This window comes from Parasteatoda tepidariorum, chromosome 3 (assembly GCF_982258835.1).
Source record: "Parasteatoda tepidariorum strain Cologne lab strain chromosome 3, Ptep-v5.0, whole genome shotgun sequence".
NCBI lineage: Eukaryota > Metazoa > Arthropoda > Arachnida > Araneae > Theridiidae > Parasteatoda > Parasteatoda tepidariorum.
Genome location: NC_141757.1, coordinates 92,507,233 through 92,530,885, shown reverse-complemented (window position 1 = coordinate 92,530,885; position 23,653 = coordinate 92,507,233). Strand labels below are relative to the sequence as shown.

At 32.6% G+C, this 23,653-nt stretch overlaps 1 protein-coding gene across 2 annotated transcripts in view; it reads left to right on the top strand.

Moving 5' to 3' along the window:
- The window catches only part of LOC107450073 (uncharacterized), a 119,410-nt gene that overhangs the window by 74,990 nt on the left and 20,767 nt on the right, over positions 1-23,653 (top strand). For both annotated transcript variants that reach the window (XM_043039093.3, XM_043039092.3), the window contains exons 6-14: positions 1,080-1,197; positions 1,825-2,068; positions 3,632-3,671; positions 9,054-9,346; positions 14,684-14,952; positions 16,182-16,268; positions 17,634-17,843; positions 18,999-19,298; positions 22,541-22,744. In XM_043039093.3, coding sequence (XP_042895027.2) covers positions 1,080-1,197; positions 1,825-2,068; positions 3,632-3,671; positions 9,054-9,346; positions 14,684-14,952; positions 16,182-16,268; positions 17,634-17,843; positions 18,999-19,298; positions 22,541-22,744 — 1,765 coding nt within the window. The remainder of the gene's footprint in view (positions 1-1,079; positions 1,198-1,824; positions 2,069-3,631; positions 3,672-9,053; positions 9,347-14,683; positions 14,953-16,181; positions 16,269-17,633; positions 17,844-18,998; positions 19,299-22,540; positions 22,745-23,653) is intronic.

Here is a 23,653-nt window from a genome sequence, read left to right as displayed (position 1 = left end):
ACACTAAACATTTTCTAGTTAAATAACATAATTAAGAATAATTAGTCTCCAACCTTTAAGTTTTTAAGTAAATTAAACGTAAAATATAATGTTTTAGATAAGAAAGACAATAAAACTTCAGCCTGGCTATCAGGAGACATGCCTCTCACCTCACCAAAAATTACCGGGCTATATGTCCATCTCCTATATGCCACACTATAATTTCTATTGTTCAGTGCGCAAATAAATAAGCAAACAAACAAATGAACCACCCAAAATAACTTTTGATCTAAAGATGGGATCTTCACGTAGTAGGACTCGATCGCGTTCTAGGTTCAATTTTAAAAATATGACATTTTCAAATTTCGATTTCTCAGAACTATTCGACAGATTTCGCTTGAAATTTGTATTTTGCCCTTTAAGATTGAATTCTTTAAAATGATATAAAAAATTGTATACCTTACAATTCAAAATTAATCGACTATTATTAAATAAAAAATTGAAAATTAATAAATATTTATTAGAAGTTATATTTCGTACGGAATAATCAATTATTTAGTTATTTCATAATTTTAAGCAAAACTTTTTCAATTCACTTTAGAAGTTCTCAAAATGTGGTGAAACAAGCAGAAAGTAAAATTAACATGAAAGGGTCCAAATTTTGGACCACTCCCTGACTAAACTATCGGGACTATATTTCCTAGATTGCAGCTACACTTTTTATTTTGGGGTCCAGAAATCCGAATCCGTCGGGAAAAAAAGGATATGCTTATTCATAGAAAATACGTTTTAGTGTCTGATTTCGTAACTTAAAATGCCGTTCGCTCTAATTGAATAGCATAGTTGAGGTTACCTCCTCGAACCATTAAGATTGAGTTGTAGAATCCGATCATTAGATCAAAAGTTATCCTAAAGGTCCTTTTTTTTATTTTGCGCACTGTACATTAAAAACTAATAATGATTTTGTATAGTTAAGCAATATTAGTGAAGTGTTTAAGGCTAACTATAATTATTATATTTAAGGCTAAATATTTCATGAAAAAAAAAGTTATCTCACATAATGAACTGTAGTGTCATAACAAAAAATTATTTTGTTCCAGGTGGTTCGATGTCCTCTGCAAAGTGTCACCTCGTTACATTTCACGTCAAAAACATAAAAGAAATGCTACCTTTCCGTGCGGCAAGGCTACAATACCAACCCCAGCTGTAATAAATCAGGTAATTTCGATTATTTATGTACTAGGTTAACTCAGTCTATTGAAAACGAGGAACTGCTTGTTGGTAGAAAATTCAATATTACTTCGTTGTCATGTTAGAATTTTTCCCTTTATTTATGACACCAAAAACAATCTAATGGCTATTCAAGGAAAATGTTGCTTTAAAATAAGGAATATATGTGTTGTTATAATCAACTTATTAAATAATGTTAGAATAATAAATTTGAGCAATAGTAATATTTAACAAAACTGATCTTATTAAAAAGAAGCAAAAAAATTTAATAAAATGAAGTATCGCTTTTTAGAAAAAGTATTTTGTGGCACTAACTAAATACTACAATACATGCTTGATTTGTCACGGAATAGTTCTAAAATTTAGTTTTTGGAATATTAGATTCAAAATTTGCAAAAACATTGCCATGAACTTAACCTACTCCTTGGCTTTAAATTATAGGGATGGTGACCTTAAATATATATAACTATAATTTTATTTATTCAGTAATTAATTTGTAACATTTAATTAAACATAATTTTAACAAAGAGAATTATTTTAGTTTTATAATTTTACTTCGAATAGTTTTTAGATAACTCTTTCACTCCGTAAAAATGACTCTGTTATTTATTGCAGGAGTATTGCAGTGAGGATGACATGAGGTTAAACACTTTCTCAAGACCCAAGTTCCTGAGCACTTCCGAAATGATGCAAGATTGGATCCCTGCCACAAACACGGAAGAGGATGATGTCTTCTCCTCCAAAGATCCTTACATCAATGGATCGAATTCCAACAACAAGATAAAGAGAGATGTGGAAGTTCACAATGCTCTGAACAAACTCATATCCCTTCCAGAGGATACTCTTGATGATACTGAGAGTAAGTGCAATCCACAGATAAAAAGCGAGCACCCTGAATATAACTTTTGATCTAATGATCGGATTTTCATCTTCTAGGACTCAATCTTTATGTTTCGAGTGTCGAACTTTAATTAATTAGTGCAGATAGTATTTAAAATTACGAAATTAGACAGAAAAGAGCATTTTCTCTGAATAAACATACCTTTTTTTGTCGGATTACAGATCTTCAAATTAAGGACGTTAGTCGCAATCTAGAAAATATGTTTCCAAGTGTTAAGCAGCTGAAAGTTTGGGTCCTGCTACAATGAGAAAGTACGTTTTTGTGTCTGAATGCGTAACTTATAATATCGTCTACATTATTTTATTAGTATATTTAAGGTTTTACAATCATTGCGATTGAGACGTAGTATGTGAAAATCGGATCAGTAAATCAAAAGTTATTTAAGTGTTTCGACATATTTCATGCATAGGTTGTTTCGTTGTGACCGCCTTTAATGTACATATTTGTCAAAAATGACTTAGTATGTTAAAAATTGAAATTGATTTGAAATATTGTGTTAAAAGAAATGTCCAAACACTTGTGAGGATAGCGAGTTGAAAAACATCAAATTATTAATTATCCTTCATAATCATTTTGATTATGGATGCAGCAAGGATATGTCTCAATTTATAGTCCTTTGATTCCTTTTTGTTTCCTGCAGCAGACTAAACAGACTTTGACGTTTTTAGTTTTACCTTCCTCAGTACATTCATGTTTGATAATGTTTTATATGCTAGCATACGTATTTTTTCAACCTCATTTTTGACAAAGAATTTAAAAATGTATATTAAAGACCTTCATTAAGTAACACTCACATAATAAAATAAATCAGCAACTCAGTGTCAGTGTTATTTATTCTGGATACTTTCCAAACATCAATAATGCAAAAAAAGTTTTCGTATTTTTTTTATTATAACGATTTGCTCAACAGATTTTCTTCATAATTTTAGATACACTCAAAATTTGTGCAGCGTAGTTCAAAATATCTCTTGAGTGCTTAAGATAGGTTATGTTTTGAAGGAAACAAAATTATGAAAAGGGCAATTTTTATTAAAAACAATTTGAAAAAAATCCCTCTGTATAAAATCTGTTTTTATTAAGCATTGAAAAAAATAAAATTATTCAAAAATTACTTGCAATATATTCTTTTTCATAGATACTCATATTTCGTAATTGCATGCTTGCAAGAGACGTCATACCTGGGTCAGCCAATCAGGACCAACACACACGTGTGATGTTGCTTGCAGGAATCTAATTAAATCTTATCCGATAATGGATTCAGCGTCATGATATATCAAAGCCATAAAGTTATAACTTTAACTCGCCATGCACAACCACGTGATTGGACAAAATCATGTGATTAGTTGCTAGTACCCAATTCTTTAGATGTTACAAAGAATTACAATTTTTCCTGCGAGAAACCAAGCGAAGCAGTTTTATTTTCATATGAATAAGAGAATTAGTCTTGGAATGTATGATACTGATATATAACGTATGCTTTTTGTATCCCATTTAGTAATAAATTTAATTATTTACTTGCAGAGCTGCCAATAAATGAAGCCTTTGAAGAGAAAGCACCCAAGTAAGACTGAACATTTTATTTTATTCGAAAATTCAACTCAAACGCGTAGTGTGAGTTATCACTCCGTATAAAACGAAATTTGCATTGTTTTCAAATGTAACACCTTTAGCCCAATTTTAAAAAAAATCTTTCCTATTGTGTGAGTAAACTTAATGTTTTTTAAATTCATTCTGTTATAAGCTTTCTATGAAATATCATATAGCATGACTTTTAGATATAATTTCGTTGTTTTTTATGATTAATAAGCAGTTTTAAAACCTTAAAAGTACGTACAATTCGCAAAATAGAAAAAAATATCACCCTAAATAACTTATGCTTCAATGATCGGAATTTCAGTAGCACATTTTCAGGAACAAAGTGCCTATCATAATGATTCCAAGGGATAACTTTAACTATGCTAATTAGTTGGTACTAACTATTTTTTAACTATTCACTCTATTAATTAAGTGACCAATAACATGTGTTTTTATTTTTCTTCTATCGTTTAAATGAATTATTTTACTCGGACCTCGAACCACAGGGGCTTAGGGGATAGAGCGTTCGCCTCCCGATGAAGTGACACAGGCTTGAATTCTGCCCTGGCTTTCACTGAGCACAGTGCAGACATAAAATTTCCTTAGTGGTGGATGCATCATGGCTTAGAATCTCCTTGTCATCGAGCTAACCGTGGATGTTTTCGTGGTTTTCCTCTCCATGTAACGCAAATGCAGGTCAGTTCCATCAAAGAGTCCTGCACGATGGCTAGGTTGTCCCAATGCTTGATCCTGAAGTTCCCTTGCCTTCTGGGTTGGTATCAGAATTACAAGTCTCTGGGGTTAAATAGTCTATAAGTCGGCATTTCAATGATGGTTATAAAATAAAATAAAAACTGGGACTTCAATGACACGAGGTTTAATTGAAAAAAAGGTATAAATGAGAAACTTTTCTGGTATAATTTAAACTTATCATATAAATCTCTCTCTCTCTCTCTCTCTCTCTCTCTCTCTCTCTCTCTCTCTCTCTCTCTATATATATATATATATATATATATATATATATATATATATATATATATATATATATATATATATATATATATATATATATATATATATATATATTACAAAGGGATACAATATTCTTAAATGTTTATAATAATAGCTTTAAAATAATATAATAAGGTAAATAGCTTTAAGAATCAACTGTATTTTTAATTTAATTTTGATAAATAACATTTTTATTCTAGCTCTATTTCATGTTTGACCTTAACTATAATGCTATAAGGTCATATTTTAGAAGCTAAATTATCCTTCTGAGAATATTCGGCACAATTGCCTTGTAATTAGGGGACCTTTGCCCTGACCCATGAATGACCGAATTTACCCTACGACCTGAAATAGGGGTATTCGTTACTCAACACTCTAGCGTGCATACTTGAATTGAAATACATCCCTATTAAAAATATTTCTCATGAAGAGAAAAAATACCCTTGGAAACGGTGATAAAAAGCAGATACGTTAACACAATAATGTACGTTAAAATTAACTGTGTTATTTTTAAAAACAGACCGATTAAAGTCGTTCTTTCTTGATTGTTTCATCTTTTTTTATTATGACGTGATAATTACATTTTTGTGTAGGTATTTTAGACAATTTATAATTCTTTTGTAGACTGGTAGGTTGTTAAATTTTGTTTTGTTGTGTTTTAAGTTATTACGACCTTTTTCAAAATGATTCATACTTAATTTTTAATTTATATTATAACCGTCGTTGAACAGCTGACCCTTTTTTGAGCTTATTACGACTACCAATGCTCACTCCCATAGCCTAATTTTGAACCCAATTCAAATGACAAAGGTACTCTTGGATCAAGTTTTACGAGAATTTTACTTTCGTGGAGGACTTTTTGATGCAACTAACCCGCATTTGGTTTTATGGAAGTGAAAACCACGAAAATATAGGAAAAGGACTCGAACCCATCATCTGTCTACCACTCAGGATATTTTACTTCAAGACTGATGTAGTCGGTGCGAGCCGGGTGTGGAATTCGTATCTACCAACCATCGCTGGGATTTGAACCCGGGTCACCTCATAGGGAGTGCTCAATTTTCTGAGCCACCATGGTTCACGTATTTAATTTTACGACACGTTTTCTAAAGATGCATCATTTGCCACATTATGAGGTATTAGCGAATATGATATATAAGTTCTATCAATTATCAAACTCTATGTTTGATTTTGCAGTTTCATAATATCATCAGATTGGACGCTAAAACAAATACAGTAAAATCTGGATAATTTTCCACTCTTTCAATTGTAGATTGGAAAACTGAATATTTTTTGGTATTATTTTACTATGCGAGGTGTTTCGTAATCATCATCGTTTATATACAGTAATCTTCATTCATATACCATAATCACCAGCATTTACGGGTTGCCCATTAATTAATTGTCTTAATTTAAACGTGAAATATGAAACATAATTTGAGGGAAAAAAAATATGCCGTTTTTTATATTTTCATTAGAAAAGCAAATAAAGAATAGTGCACTGAATTGTCCTACCTGTGGAAAGACGTTCTGTTTGTTTTTCCTATTGCAGTTTGTAGCCTACGCCACCTTTCGGCAACATTTGAAATAAATTTAATACCATGTATATTTTTTTTCTTCAAAATTTATTGTTTTATTTTATAACAAAGTAGCTAACGACGCATTTTTTTCAACTAGTATTTTTATTTACGTACATAAAAGTCAGTTACTTTTGTTGGAAAATAAATCAAAAATATGTACCCATTTGAAGTTTAAAATGATTTTTTGACCCTTTTCGTTACGGCAGTTCGCTCCACTGAAGTGACACCACTGAACTGTTCTCCGCGCCGCGAATTATGCACATTAAACTTTGGTAAGCTGATGTTCGGATTTTCTTGTATAAGTATTATACAGGGTGATCCCGAATTCATGGTACAAACTTTAAGGGTAGAAACAGGATATTGTAACAATCATTTAATGCATTGGAATCCATGGACACAAGTGACGCGGTGGGCTGCAAACAGGGGAAAGAAAAGAAAAGAGAAATTGTTTTTTTGCGTTGCCGGTAGCGGGCAGTAGATGCCTAGTTGCCGTTCAACAAGATGTATCTCACTAGGGAGAAGTGCCATTCGCACTTGTGCTGATGTCTACGATGGGAGTCTTTACGTATGCGAAAAAGCAGACATGCATTACATGTACGGCCGTGCAAATGGTAACCGCAGAGCTGCGCTACGAATGTATCACGCGCTGTTTCCTGATCGACGAATGCCGGATCACAGAATGTTTTAGCGGTTACATCGTCATCTTCGTGAAATAACTTTGTTCACGTCACCAGACACGAAGCTGGTTGACCAAGAGCTTTTCGCTGTCCAAGGCTTAAAGAAAGCATCTTGAACGTTGTGGCTGATAGACCCGAGTCAATTACAAGAGCAGTTGCTCATCACGTTGGTGTGAGTCATCAGACCGTTTGTAGAGTGTTAAACGAAAATCGCTTATGCCCCTTCCATTTTCAGCGAGTACAAGCTTTGAATCCGGCAGACTATCTTCTCCGCCTGAGATTCTGCCAGTGGATGGTGCAGCAATGTGCACTGCAGCCGGACTTCATAGCTCATGTGATATTTACCTATGAGGCGACGTTTACGCGCTAGCGTGTCTTTAATGCGCACAACTCCTATGTTTGGGCAACCGAGAATCCACGTGCAACGCTACCTCATGCGTATCAACAACTATTCTGTGTGAATATGTGGGCTAGTATTTACTGTCAACGACTTTTTGATTGGCCCATACTCACTACCGATGCGACTTAATGGCGAATGTTATCTTATTTTTCTGGAACAGGTGTTACCAGAGCTACTGCAGGATGTTCCAATCGCCATTCGTAACCGCATGTGGTTTCAGCATGATGAGGCGCCAGCCCTCTTCAGCACTGATGAGCGCACTTAACTGAATGTCACGCTTGGGGCATGGTAGACCAGTCCCTTGGCATCTGATCTCCCGATTTATCGAGCCTCGATTTCTTTTTATGGAGTTATTGGAAGAATCTTGTTTATGCGACTCCACTTGACTCAGATGAAGATCTCGTTGTTCAAATATCCGAAGCTGCTGCATGTGTGCGTGAAATTCCTGGCATCATCTTTGAACATGTATGCCAGTTGCTCCACCGGCGTTGTCAAGCGTCCACCAGTAGCATCTATTGCTACTGGTGGACGCAATTTTGAACAATTATTGTAAACATTACACTTGTCAAAGACATTTTCAATAAACACTTTGTCTTTCCTTTCCTCTCTTATTTTTTGTGTTTTTGCCTCACCGCGTCCCATACATTACTATACAATAAATGATTGTTACAACGTCCTGTACCTACACTTAAAGTTTGTACCACGAATTCGGGACCACCCTGCATAGCAATATATTTGCAGTGCTCGTAACCATTATAAATAAAATGTAATCGACTTACATTAAGCAAGTTCAAAATATTATTTTAGTGGTATTCAACCTAATTAGGTCTGTCGAGTATTAGTGGTAGTTTGAAACAGAATGGACCGGTTATCAAACAGTATCACGTTAGCGCCAACTAAATACAGCTCTCGCACACACAGATCATAGTGTGAGGGCCTACTAAATACGGTGCTCGTACACACTGGGCATTGCGTGGATTCCAGCTAAACACGGCATTTGTACATGAAGGTCATCGCATGTATGTCGACATAGTACGATGCTCTTACACGCAAGTAATTGCGTGGATGTTGGCTAAATACAGCAATCGTACACATTGGTCATCGCATGCTTGTTGTTTGGATGTCAATTTACGATCCCTAATGTGCATATTCTTTTAACTTCTTTTTAAAAAATGTCGCAATAGATATTCAAAGTTCCCATCATTGCTCGCCATGCTTGCATTGCTCCATCTAGCCATGGATTGGCAGACTCGCCGCCCAAATACACCCAGATTTTATTGGATATCCGTAATGGGGATAATTAAATTGGATATCCGTAATGCGTATAAGGCTCTTTTTAAAGTACCCCAAAGAAAAAAATAGATGCTGTTTAAATCAGGAGAGCGTGGTGGCAGAAAAACAAGTCCATTGCGTCCAATCCATCATGTAAACAACGTCACCTAACCATGGGTTGCTATGCATTTCTAAATTCGTGTGATGTCCCTTACCTCCCTTTAAAGTCTGTCCCAATAATCCTGGGGGTGACACCTTGTGTATATTGAATGGTAGGTACAGAACAGCCTGTATGTATGCATAATAATGTGATCTGTATGCGGTTTGCGTTACATATATAACGCAAGCAATATTTTTGTAATTTTTTTGTCATTTAATTAATTTATCTATTTTTTTGTTTTATTCATTAATTATTTTTGTTACTTTAGAGATTATTTATCAGAGCTAGAAGAGAGTGAAAATCGAAGACGTAACAGAAGATACCTGAAGCGTGAAAACCGAATCCAACGCAATCAGCGCAGTCGTAACGACGGCGTTGCCAAAATGATACCAAACAAAAGTCCGAGCAAGAGTACCCTCACAGATTCTACTAGTTCTATTTGCAATCAAACTCCTAACACATCCGCCATTGCAGCCGCTGAGAAGTTGGAATATCTGGAGTCAATTCACTCCAAAGATGATAAATCACCTTCAATTCAAAGAGATATTATCAAAGAAATAGGTAATATATTTTTTATACTAATTTATTGTAAAAAATAACTATTGTTGTTATTATAACACCTTTAACAGGGTAATATGATGACTCTTAATTTTAAGTTGGAGAAAAAGTTTCTTACAGATGAATGAAATGAAATGGAACGCTGAATTAAATGAAAATAATTACTACACTCCGTTGCAATTTAAGAATAAACCATTGCGGTATAGGATTTAAGTAATCATGCGTGACTGTGTTAGTTATGTTTTATTTCGTTATCAAATTATAGAAATATACTTTCAAAACAATATAAGAGCTTTTGAAAGTTAAGCATGCCAGGCAGAAATTTAATTTGTCCTATCTTTTACGATATATATCATTGAATTATTTAAAGATGGTTACAGTGTCGCAGTCTTACTGGAATCTCAGACTTGGCGACATATTTCGAAAAATAAGGAGAACATTCGTTCTTGAAAAAGAAACAACTATATGACGCTGAAAGTGCATTGCATTTAATTGGACCACTAAAAATGGCGCGTCTTCTGCTTACATTCCTTAAATCAAATGAGAGAGAAAGAAGTTTTACTTTTGTTTCGCTGTAGAAGAAAATCGTCTGCAGGAAACAATATTTATCATTCTTTCATCAGTTTCTTTAAATGCGAGCAGAAAGACGTATATTTGTTACGATATTTAGATATTTTTAACAATTCTTACAACTTGTTAATTAATTATTGTTGTTAATAAGTGTTAATATTATTAATAAGAAAACAAGCTAAAATTAAGCCGTATAACGTCGTTTCAAGTGTTGGCGATATTGGTATAAGTTTGCGTAGTTTGGCACAACTTGGCGCGCACTTAGATGCAGACAGGCACTCTAAATAAAGATAAGAGGATAAGGAACGTCCTTACTGCATAAACCGCTCCATGATAGGCACGGAAATTTTAAGAATCAAGATTAGTTTCGAACGAAAATCACCCAATTGATACCATTGGAAGAAAGAAATCATTGCAGTTATGCAGGGCAGTGTGAAAATGAGCCCTTTCACAATTATTTAAGAATTGTTTTCCATGCATTTTTAATTCAAAAAACACTTCATCGACCGAATCGGATATTCGTCGCGGACGCTTACCAACTGATAACCTAATAACTGACTTTACTCAAACTGTTTTAAATATAATTTTTATATAATGCAGCATTAATATCATAAAAATACATGTTTTTTTAAAATTTAATTAATCTATACATAATAATAAAAGCGGCTGTGTGTGTGTGTGTGTGTGTGTGTCTGTAATCACAATATATTGCCCCAGAAGCCTCGCCCAGGCTCGAAACTCGACACATAATTGTGTTTTGACATAATGAAGAAGTATTTTTTTTCTTTTTCAAAAATTTGGATTAGTTTTTTAGTTATCAGTCATTTTGTAAGAAAATCTATGCTTTTTCGTCTTCAAAGAGCCATATTCAAAAAACTATTAAAAAATGCATATCTCTTATAAATGTATGCTAATGCGAACCTTACAAATGAAACATTAATTTTCGACAACTTAAACCAATAATATACGAAGGAATTAATAATTTAATTGTAAGGTTCGCATTAGTTTACATTTATCAAAGTGGATAAAACTTTAACTTTTGTACTAAGAATTTGGCAACATATTAGATACGTAAATAGAACGCTACGCTTTGATATATTTATGGCTGTTCATAATTGTTATAATAAGTTTTTCTTCTTCTTTACACGCTCTTTTTTTTTCTTAAGCGAAGACATGGGAAAAATATACTTGAGGGTGCCCCTTGGCGAAATTGGCGACTTAAGTTTGGCGCCATACGTGTATGCCCGGAACGCCGTGGTAAGCCACAAACAGGACATTTATATCTATTAATAAGGAAACCTTCATTCATACACCAGTCAATCACTGTTTTTTTTTCATTGTTATTAAAATCGTATAGAAACTTAAGATTTATCTTATTGACAGTATTCATTTTTAGTACCAGAAGCAAAAATAACCTTACCAGCCGGTATCCAAAGTAGAACTAATGGATCTCTGAAATTAGATTTAAAAACTCATTTAAAAACAACGCTAAATTCTGAACTAATCAGAATCACGATTAAAATCTAAACCAATCAGAATCACGATTAGTTTTCAACATCGCCCAGCTTGGCGATCAATCGGTATCACAACTTGGCGGGGGCACCCTCAAGTATAGTCTACCCGAAGACGATAAGGGAAAATTATACTTGAGGATGCCCCTTGGCGAAATTGGTGACTTATGTTTGGCGCTATTCCTGTTTGCGCGGAACACCGTGGTAACAGAAATAACGGCCAAAACGTAATGATATTTCAAAAAACATTGGAAAATTTCAACAAAACATCGGATAAAGCTTGCAATGAACCCAATATAAGCAAAATTAATGAATCCAATAAAAAGGATTTTGAATCGAAGCAAAAATTAATGGAGTAGGTGCAGAAAGAAAAGGAAAAAAACAACAACTCACTTCTTCATTAAGCTTGAATATACTCAGATTTAGGGGCACAGAATTATCTAATAACAGTTAGATACTGTCTAAATTCATCGTGAATAGAATCTGTGTACCTCCATCGTCACATAAATTCGGCGAAATATGAATCGAAAATGGCGTTTGTGGTACCGAACTGGTGATGACATTTTTTTATAAAGTCCCTTTTTATGACTGCCCACATACCTTCGATCTTATTGACCAGAAGTAAAAGTAACCTTACCAGCCGGTATCTAACGAAGAACTAATGGACCTCTGAAATTACGTATACCGTTGAGCATTAATAACGCTAAAATCTAAACCGTTGAGAATCACGATTGGGGGTTAACATCGCCCAGCTTGGCGATCAACCGCGATCACAACTTGGCGAGAATCAAGGGGCACCCTCAAATATAGTCTACCCGACGTTAATTTTGTAGCGATATAGAAATAGAAATTGATACCATAAAAAAATTATAGAGAAATAGATACCATAAAAAATTAATTCGTTTTCGTGTTCTTTTCATGTATTTAAAGCAACTTTTGTATACTTTTACAATTTCTGAGGCCTTTTTTTAAGAAAAAAAAACAAGTCTCCACCTGATAGTTATATTATAGGTTAGGTTACCATAGCAAAGTTACATCTTCAAACATCCTCAAGAGCTATAACACATCTGCAGCAGAACTGGATATGAAGACAAAATTGCAGGACAGAAACACTTTAATTGTCCACTAATCTTCAGATTTCCTGCTATGTTTTAAAAAACTTTATTTGTGGAAACCTTTAGTGTGGCGGACAGCTGGCCGCTTTAGGCGGCTAGTATATAATAACAGAAAGGGATCAATTTCCTCAAGGCATATTTTCTTTTTGGGAAAAGCACAGACACTTGAACCTAAGTATGCTGTTGCACCGCTGACAGTGGGTAAAGTGTTAAAATAAATAAAGTCGTGAACTCGCTGATTAAATTTTTGCTTTTTAGCAATATAAAAGACCCTAGACAAGGCAAATATTTAACATTGAAACGCTTTGTGAGTTGATGCAATATGAAACAACCTAGACAATACAAATATTTTACGTTGGAATGCTTCATAAGAGAACACAATATGAAACATTCTATTCAATGAAATGTTTTATATTGGAATGCTTAGTAAAAATATATAATATGAAACTTAAAGAATGCGACTATTTTATATTGGAATGCTTCATATAATATGAAACATCCTATACAAAAGTATATAATATGAAAAATGCTATACAATGCAAATATTTTTCATTGGAGCGTTTCGTAAGACGATACAATATTTTCATTGTGAATGCTATTCATACACAATCTTTCACTAGTACGTACGTAATCTTTTTGTTTATGGGCAAATATTTTCTAAGCGATAAAATACTTTTATTCATCTAAAAATATGTGAGGAAGCTATCATGTTATAACAAAGATTCTTATTTTATCTTTCATGTAAACACTTAATATATTATCTGAAATCACACTGTGTTTATTACTATTCCTAGAAAACCAACGCCCTTTTAGATGCTACTGATACAGTAGTGAAAGTTCAAGTGTTCTCCTTTCTTATTTACTTTTTTAAAAAAAATTTCCTTTATTAAGTAACCTTTTTTCTTTAAATAATAAGTCATTGTATTCTATTTTTCCGGATTTTTTGTCGCTGTTATTTCTTAATAATTTAGATGATAAATTATCTCTGATTTTTTTTTAAAACTTATGTCATTAATTTTTACGGAATACTTTCAATGCATGCCACCGCCATGTACTTGCCGTATTAAGTATATTCTTCCATTTGTTAGAACATTTTTGTTAACTATCTCAAAACTCTTCGGCAGTGTTTCCGTTAGTGTCTAACACGAATAGAAATATCTAATAACACATTTGGAAATGTTTTTGCGTTATATGGTGGGTGGGTTTTGAATCCAGGTTATTTAAACAAATCCTTCCATTCACGACTCATCATTATTACACTTAACGTATATTTTATTTTATAATCGTCGTTGTACAGTCGACCCAATTTCGAGTTTACGACTATCAGTGTCCAGCTCCGTAGCCTTCTAATTTTGAACCAAACTCAGAAGACATGGGAACTCATAGATCAAGTAGTGGGAGAAATTTGCTTTCGTGGAGGACTTTCTTAGTGAAACTAACCCGCATTTGCGTAACATGGAGAGAAGAACCTCTCACGGTTAGCTCAACAGCAAGGGGCTTCTAACCCATGATATGTCTATCACTGAGGATATTTTAAGTCAGCACTGTGAAGCCGGGGGCACAATTCCTACGAACCAATCACAGCTGGGATTCGAACCTGGTCATATCCTTGTGAGGCGAACGCTCTATCCTCTGAGTCATCGCGGCTCTTAGTCTTTACATTACAACAATCAATTTACGAGCCACAAAATATCAGACGTTATATTTATAGCTCTTAATCCCTTGTGCAAATTCAAATTATTTGCATATCCATAAAGGTTGAACTGATTACTTTTTTTAGAATGACTTTTATTTTTAGAAATTTAATTTTTTATTTTGACCATCTTAAAGCTTTGTTGATATAATGTTACTTTAATAATCGTATTCCATATCCGCTCATTCATAACTTATACTAGTCGGTACACAATTACTGGAAAATATGAATATTAAGTTTCAATTAGTTTTATGCTTTTTAAGTCGAAACATTTATTTTTTATCTCTCTTTCTTGCATTTTTGAAAATCAAAAACATAAAATCCTTTCTTTTAATCAATATTAAATTACACCATCATTATCGTATTATAAATGAAAATGCATTCCTGTTTTTATGAAACATTGGAATATGTTTACTTTTAAATTTGGATTTCTTTTTTCTCCCTATTTCAGCATCTTCTACAGAACTCTCTGCAGCTAAAAATGGAAAGCAAACTCGATCCAAAACGAATCTGCGTAAATCAGAATCACTGAAAAATATTCCAATGGAAACTGAATCCGAAATAAAGGATCACGTGTCAGGCCTCAGAAGGTATCATTCCTTTAAAGGGTCATCGTCTCACCGTAGAATTAAGTCTCCTAGCAGTGGCACTTCTAGTCTCAAAAGAATAAAGTCATCCTCTACTGGGCACCCGAAAGCAACTAGTACACCCTTAAGCATGGTTACATAAATTTTTAAATGTCATATATTGTTGTCAGTTCATTCTTTGTCCTTATAATTATTGTTATTCTGTGAATGTATAATTATAGTATTTTATTTCAATTATTTTTATAGCAGAAATAAAATTCATTTATTTTTATAGAAAGGAAAAAATAAGCAGTTCTCTCAAAACGTGAGAGTATAAAGAGAATACCACAACAATTAATTTAAAATTTAATTCGCAGCAAAATTTTTAGAGTAAATTGTTCTGTATAGTGACATTAATTAACGTAAAATATTGCAAAAGTTTTTTTGTCACAACTCTCTAACCAAAATCGCTGAAGAAAGTCTTTAACCAGAAGGACACATTTTTTTCATGTTAAACTGAGACAATGCAAAAAAAAAATTCCTTTTGAAAAGTGTTTCCATGTTTGTAAATTCAAATATAAGAATAAAGTTTTATAAGAACGGGAACTCTAAACATAACATCCTTGACAAATGGAAGCTATAGGTAAATTAAATTTTATTGAGTGGAAGATTTTCAATAAAAATAATACTTGTTATAATGTATTAATAATCGAAACAAATTAACAGAAAAATTGAAAAAAAATTAAGAGCCTTAAAATTTAAGTTAATGAAATATTATTACAATAAAATTATTGGGTTAAAACTAAGGCTGAATTTAAAATTCAAGGTTTTTCTAATAATTGCTTATCATTCTTCTCTGTCTTTTTTTATAATCTCACGAGTTTTGATATTTTCGGTTGCGCAGGTGTTTGTCATTAGATTTCAAAAGCATTTTTAATTTTTTTAGTTTAAATATTGCTTAGCAATTTCATTTTTGATAATAATTCTGGAAAAAAATAAGGCTGGTCATTAACGTAACTGTTAGAAAAACGGAAACTGTTGGTTTAATACCATAATAAGTGGGAAAAAGAATGCAAAAGGTAGGAAATTATATATGATAAATTAAAAAGGCATTTTAAAATACCTCTTTAAATTGAAACTTTATAGGATCTTATGGTTGAGATAATGTATTGTAAAATTGATTGACATTAAATTATAAATTAAATTGAAGTTATTATTATTATTTTTTCAATTTTTTTATTTTTTAATATTTAAAAGATACCTTGTTTTTGAATCTACAATTATATAAATTAATGAAGTTTTTTTAAAATAAGATATCTTGTATATTTGATTTCTATTTGTATTATTGTATATTTTTATGCTATAATTGTTTTGAAATTGCAGAAATCTTCAGTCACCCTGAGTACATCTCCTAGTACAAGTACAAATATCCCTTCCTCATTAGATACTTCTTGTGAAAAAACTAAAGAGGTGACTTGGTTTTATTTACTTAGCATTGTTTCATTTTATTACAATTCATCAGATATTACTGGCTGCTATATTTGGAGGAGATAAATTTATAAAGCCTTCATGAGGCTATAGTGCTGATTAAGTAAAAGAAGATGTTGTTGTAAGGTTATTTTTAAACTTGGGTAAACAGTAGGAATGCCAAATCTAACGTTTGCTCTAGTGAACTGCGCATTCAATCTAATTAACTACTGAAATTTGAAAAAAAGCGGTATCATTTATTAATCCCTTAAGAACGTGATCAAGCATATGTGATGACGCGATTCTCTTTCATGGCCCAATGTATGATATATGAAACCAGGTTCTCCGACCCCAGCAGCCCATCATCACACGGACGTGATTTCAATTTGGAACGTTTTATTTCAGTTTTTAAATAACGTTAGTTAGCCGTCGAAGTCCGTTAAAATTTTGAATTATGTCCCGCAGACCATCAATATGCGTTTTCGACTCCGAGTATTTTGTTTTTTAATTTGATCCTAGGTTTATGTAAAAAACTGAGGGTGTTCCGTGAACGTGAATTACTAAGGTTTTTATTTATGTTCTGACGTAGTGGGAAACGAATGGACGGATTATAATTATTTTTTTTTTTGGGGGGGGGGTCAGTGTTGTAACTGTTTTTGTAAATATCACGGACATTTTTACTGTATATTCAAGCACTATCAAAGATAACAAACTGTAAATTTCAGCATATTTAATTACAGTAACAATTTAATATGAATTTTTAAATAAAATTACGGGAAAATTGCCTGGTTTCATGCGTACATATATTCTCGAGCCGTGCAGGCCTAGGGAAGTCGTTTTTTTTACCGGTTCGGAAAATGTTTAATAAAGCTGTTGAATAGCATCGAACGATGCTACAAGGAGTAATCAAAATGTTTCCGTCACGGGATTGTACAATTTAGATTTGATACACCGAACATGTTAAATCGACTTGAGAATTTAGGCAATTATCTCATTACATCAATCAGATAATTCTTAAAACCGAATTTTGAGTCAGAGCAAAAGCACCCTCCTTCCAAAAACAGTGTGATCTTTCATCATCTTTCTAGAACCTCATAGCAAAATTGTTTTCTTGGTCAATGCTCTTTTTTCTAAAACCATGTCGAAATTATTTTGTTGATGTTTTCTTTTATATTAAATTAAATAAATAAATTTATAATTAAAGGCTTTTAAATTTATACTTAAACCTTTAAAAAATTTATAATTAAATTTATACCTAAGTCTTCTAAAGAATACTTATAGTTTTGTTCTGAAGCTTTCATTTAATTATTAAGTGTATGTGTGTTTAGAATGTATAATCTTCTACTGTATTTATGCTTTTTTTTGTAGGGTACATTCATGAGAACCGGATGGCTTATGCGTCAAACACTCACCAAGGATTGGTCGAGACATTGGTTTGTACTAAAAGATTCTTCGCTCACTTATTACAGAGATCCTACAGCTGAACACAGTGGAATTATGGATGGTATCTTAGATCTCAACCAAGTCAGCACAATTAGGGAGCAGGACTCGGACAAGTTTTACGCCATTAGCCTACGGGTAATTTCAATTTAGTACTCTTGGTTATTATATGTTTTCTTTCTTCGTATAAAACTGACTTTCATCGTAATTAGATTTATATAAACATATTTCATTAAAACCACGTTTAATCACGAATCGGCCACTTTGCCTATTTTATTTGAACATCTGACCCAATTTTCAGTTTATGACTATCTATGCTCAACTCTGTAATTTTGAATCCAACCTAGAAGACAAGAGAGCAAGAATTGGGTCAAACTATCCTTCGTGGAGGACTAATTATGGAGACGAACTCTGATGGAACAAAACCGCATTTGCGTCACATAAAGAAAAAAACCACAAAATCTTCAAGCTGTTAGCTGGACGGCAAGCATTCTAACCCATGGTCCGTCCATCACTGAGGATATTTTACATCAGCACTGTAGTTGGTGCGAGCTGGGAGAACAATTCGTACCAAACAGCCATGGCTGGGGTTAGAACCCGGGTCGTCTCATTGGGAGCGAACGCCTTACCCCCAAAGTCACTACAGCTCGCCACTTTGACTTTAGGTTTATCGGTACCTACTTGTTGTCCCGTCTACCAATTTCGCCAACATCGTTCCAAAGTCATTTTGGTATATTTTAAATTTATTTTAATATAATTTTTGATTCTAAAGAAATTGACAAAATAAAAATATAACTTATCACGTGCAGAAAAAAATTAGAAAAAATTCTGATTTGGTGAAAAAAGTCCCCGGGATAATACGCATAGGAACCGGTCATTAATTCTATGCCAGTTTGGTTCTTCCTCTCATACTCGCCTCTTTGCAACTCCAATTAAACATTTTAAAACAGTGGATTGAAAATAAAAGTTAAATAAATAAAATTAAATAATTTTTAATAAATAATGATAAAATTATAATCTAATGTTAATCCTATTGTAAAATTAAAAATATAGCTGTAACCAAAATTCGCTAAATAGCTGATGAATCAAAAATTTAAAAATACAGCTTTATGGTGCACAATAACATATATTTTCACGTTGATGCATTTTCGATCTGATTCAGGCCCTTAATAAACATATTTATATCTGCATTTATCTAACCAGCGACATGTTTACAATATGTTACATCTATGTTTATCATTATTCACATACAAATGTTCCTGAAATTATAGTTATTTTATATTTCATTTTCAGATGTGGGATGGCAAGAAGCATATTCTTGCAGCAGAAACGGCTGAGTTTCGAAACATGTGGATTCAAGCCCTTCAATATGCCGCTAACCTTTGGAGTTCTGCATCAAAAGAAGATTTCATCTGCACAGAGATAGTTCTGCCGGAACACAGCTTCCATTATAACGATCGCATGGAGAGGATTTCATCGCCATCTAGTTTGATATCTCTGCCACATGCAGAAGAAATTAACCAGGAACAGGAATATTCCTCTTATTCCAGCGACGATCAGTCAGAATATTTTTCCCTTGTTGACGAAGATGAGGTAAAACATTAAATTAAGCTATTTCAGTTATTAAAAGAATTTAGATAGTTTAGATTTAGTTTAGATAGTTTTAGTTTACTTTGCAACAAAATCTTGTATTCTAAATTTAAAATGTTAAATTGTTTTTGCATAAATATTTTAAAATTGTATAACTTAATTATAGGCTATCGTTACCATGGACCAAATTTTGAGTAAATGTGACTGGGTCGATATATTCTTTGTAAATGTAGAACATCCTTTTCAAAATTGCGTGATTTGCTAACTCAAGTATAATACAACTTCTTACAGGGCTGTGGTTACCCAGTCGTTAGAGAATCGGAATTCGGTCAACACCTCCTAGAAGAAGGAAGGCCTCAGCACGGATCAATTTAGTAGTCCGATGTGACGAAGTTAACTACGCAGTAGATGAAAAATAAGAAAGATGTCATTACGTTCGGGATACTGAGCTGCGCAGTGGTTAAAAATACGAAATATGTCATTACGTTTGGACTACTAAATGATATTTATGGTAACCCGTGCTGAGGCCTGCTCTTTTCTAGGAGGTGTTGATTCGGTTCGGAGGAGCCGGCATTTGATCCTCGAATCCGTTGAGAACCATTAAGTACATGCAATATACGTGCTCGTTAAATCTGTGGAATCGAAAGTCCTGTGGTCGATAGGTGAGCAATATGATTGGAACAGGGATCTGTAGAGAATTTTCTTCCACTTCAGAGCTATGTCTATATTGCGGAAGTTTCTACATGAATGAGTGGTGCTGCCATCTATCCATGGGGCTCTGAGCTACGACATACTGTTACGCTGGTGGCGCTCTCTAGTCAAACGAAAGACGCATCTTTCTGACAATTTGCAAAAGCTCAATGGATGGCGAGCTCGTCTTGACATTCCTAAATTTCTATAATACAATTATCCTATTAGTTTCTGCATGTGATTGATGAACCCGGATCAGTAACTGAGGGAGAAGTGAACTTATTTGGCTAAAAAAAATTTTTCACTTGGCTAATAAATATTTTTTCTGCAGATAGGCCAAATAACTAATTTTTCAGATGTCAGCGAAATCACCGGATTCTACACAAAGGTTTTATTTTGAAAAATAGAGTCGATGGCATCTTTAACTATAATTTCTTAAATTATGTTTTTTTTCTTCTTTTTCCACAAAATCCGGACAGCGACGAAAAGAACCTGATTTTACGGTCATTTCAGACTTGGAAAATTATTAGTAGACACACAAATTCTTAAAAACAAAGCCTTATATATAAAAAAAATAGTTGAACAAACCACATTTTTTTCAAATTTTTACAAAATCAGGACTCTAATCTCTCAAATTCACAAAATACTGAGGTTATTTTTCACAACAAAAATGGCACAACCCTTGTCCTTATTTGGGTCTGAATCTCTTAAGCATATAATAAGGTAAATTTTATAAGTGTGGTCTTTGCAGACAGAGAAGAAAAAAGTTCCTTCTTTTTTCTTATTTTTTTTTATTCAATAAAATAAAATCAAGATTGATAGCAGGTAAGTTGTACTCCGAAATGCGGATCTATAATTTCAAAGAGGGATGTTATTTTTATTACTAAAGAAAAATATCACTTTTCAGATCAAAACGATTTGAATACGGGTTTTGTAGGTTGTTATTGGGCTGTGAAGGTCATAGTCCATTATAACTATCACACTGAGTGTGATTAAAAGATCAGTGATAAAATATAACTTTTATTTACGAATTTCTCTGATAATAGTCATTACAATTTTCTCAATATTTCCTCATTTTTAGATGATTTAACAAATCAACCAAAAACATCCGTATATAAAAATTAAAATAATAAATAATAATTAAAAGCAATGAAATTTTTTTTTCTTTATCGTGGTAAAATCGAAGCAAAAAATTGTCGCGAAATGAGTTGTTTAATCTCTTTCTTTTTTACTGTGTATAGCTGATTATGTCTGTTTTGAAAATAGTAAGCTATTGGAATATAGCTTGAACAAATTTCACGTCAATTAGATAAAAAAATACTTGTAATTCATACATTTTTAGTAAGATCTCTCCTTATGAAACATTCTACTTTTCTCTACATTCATAAAATTCTAAGTCTGTCTATGTAGACGCTCAAAAAATTTCAAGAACCATATTGGAACGTTTTTTTCCTACAATTTACAAAGTTTTATGGTGTAGTTTTTGAAAAATCACCACTTTTCTGTGAGTATCGAGAAAATCACAATCCCGAACTGAAACTCATTGTTACAGATGAAACTTTCTTTTGAATGGGTTTAAAGATACATACAATGATTTATCCCACAAATTTCCAATATTTTTAAATGATATTTTAAATTTTTTTTTACTGATTCAGCTGTCGCTGTTACTTTAAACTGCATAGTTATTTGTAATTTCGAAAGAAATAGAACCAGACTAAAACTTAGTAAAATGAATTACCATTTTAAATCTTGCTAAAAATCAAATTAGTTTTCATCTCAGTGTTTTAATGCTAAATTAAGAACCTATGCTCAAAACAAATACGCAGGTATTCAAATGTAAATTTTTTTTTCAATACTCTCGTTTATACTGAACTGAACTTATTACTAGAAATTAACTTTCTTAAATTTTGTTTTGATAGTAAAGTCCCTCGTATTTTCTTAAATTTTTAGTTTGAATTTAATTTTGTTATAATGTCACTTATAATGTTTTCTTGAATGTTTTATAATGTTTTTTTGATCTTGATCTTTTCTTGTTACTTAATCTTTATCTAATTTTGATATTATTATTTTGATAATGCTACTTACATTCCGTTAAATTTCATCTAAAATTTATTTTTCTAAATTTTTTATAGTTCATTATCTTAATTTTTGCTCTAAATTTATATTCTGAAATTTTATTTTGTAATAATGTTGTTTATATTTTCTTAAATTTATTTTATTTTATATTATTAATACTATCAATGAAACTTTCTTAAAATTTACTGTAAATTTATTTTCAAACTTTCATTCCTTTAATAACGTCGATCCCTCAAATTTTCTTTTAAATTTTCACAAATCCTTATTTAAACATTTGCATGAAATTTTGCTAAAATTTTCAAAATTTCAATTTTTTAACTAAAGTTATAGTAGCTAATATTTTTTATACTTCAAATGTATTTTCCTACATTTAAATTTTGTATAATGTCAATTATTTCTGCGAATTTTTTGAAACTTATTCGCTTTTTCATGATAATTTTATTACAATGTCTTTTCTTTTTTTAAAATGTTGTTTTTAGGTCAGCGATCTTTCTTCCTCTCCTCGCACTCTACCCCCTTCACCTCCTATAAACCGAAATGTTATATCTTTGGTTAAAGAGAAATCCAGAACACGAGGCATTTGCGGCTCAAAATCTAATTCACTTCCTAATAGTTCGACAGACACTACATATGATGATGATTCATATAATAAAAGTGCAGAAAATCAAGATATCGGTCACAAGGTATCAACGTTTCTCTTCATAATTTTTATTGAGCAATAAAGCCTGTATTTTCTTATCACCCAATACCCTTGAAAGTATTTATTTATATATCGTCGGTGAGTTTTTTAAATCTTAATTCAGCTCAAACGTGTGTTTACAAAATTGGACGCAACTCAAAATTCGTGTTTACAAAAATTGACACATCTCAAAATGGGCGTTTGTGAAAATGGACACATTTCAAAATGTGTGTTTACGAAAATAGACACAGCTCAAAAGGCTTGTTTACGAAAATTAACACAGGTCGAAATGCATGTTAACGAAAAACGGCACAGCTCGAAATGACGTGTTTACGGAAATAGCTATAGCTTGAAACGCGTGTTTTCGAAAATGGACAGAACTCTAATTGCATGGTTACGAAAATAGACACAGCTCGAAATGCGTTTTACGAAAATCGACACAGCTAAAATGTGTGTTTACGAAAAAATACACAGCTCTTAATACGTCTTTACGAAAAAGTACACAGCTCTAAATGATTGTTTACGAAAAAGTACACAGTTTTAAATGATTGCTTACGAAAATGAACACAGCTGTAAATGCGTTTTTACGAAAAAGTATATAGCTCTAATTACGTTTTTGCGAAAATGGACTTGAAAAGAACCAATTTCCTTGATAGTTTTAATTTATTTATCGTCGGTTAGCTTTTATATCTGGACACAGCTTGAAATACGTATTTAAGAATATCGACACAGGTCGGAATGCGTTTTACGAAAATCGACGCAGCTAAATTGTGTGTTTACGAAAAAGTACACAGCTCTAAATGCGTGTTTACGGAAAAGTACACAGCTCTAAATGCGTGTTTACGGAAAAGTACACAGCTCTAAATGCGTGTTTACGAAAAAGTACGCAGCTCTAAATGCGTTTTTACGAAAA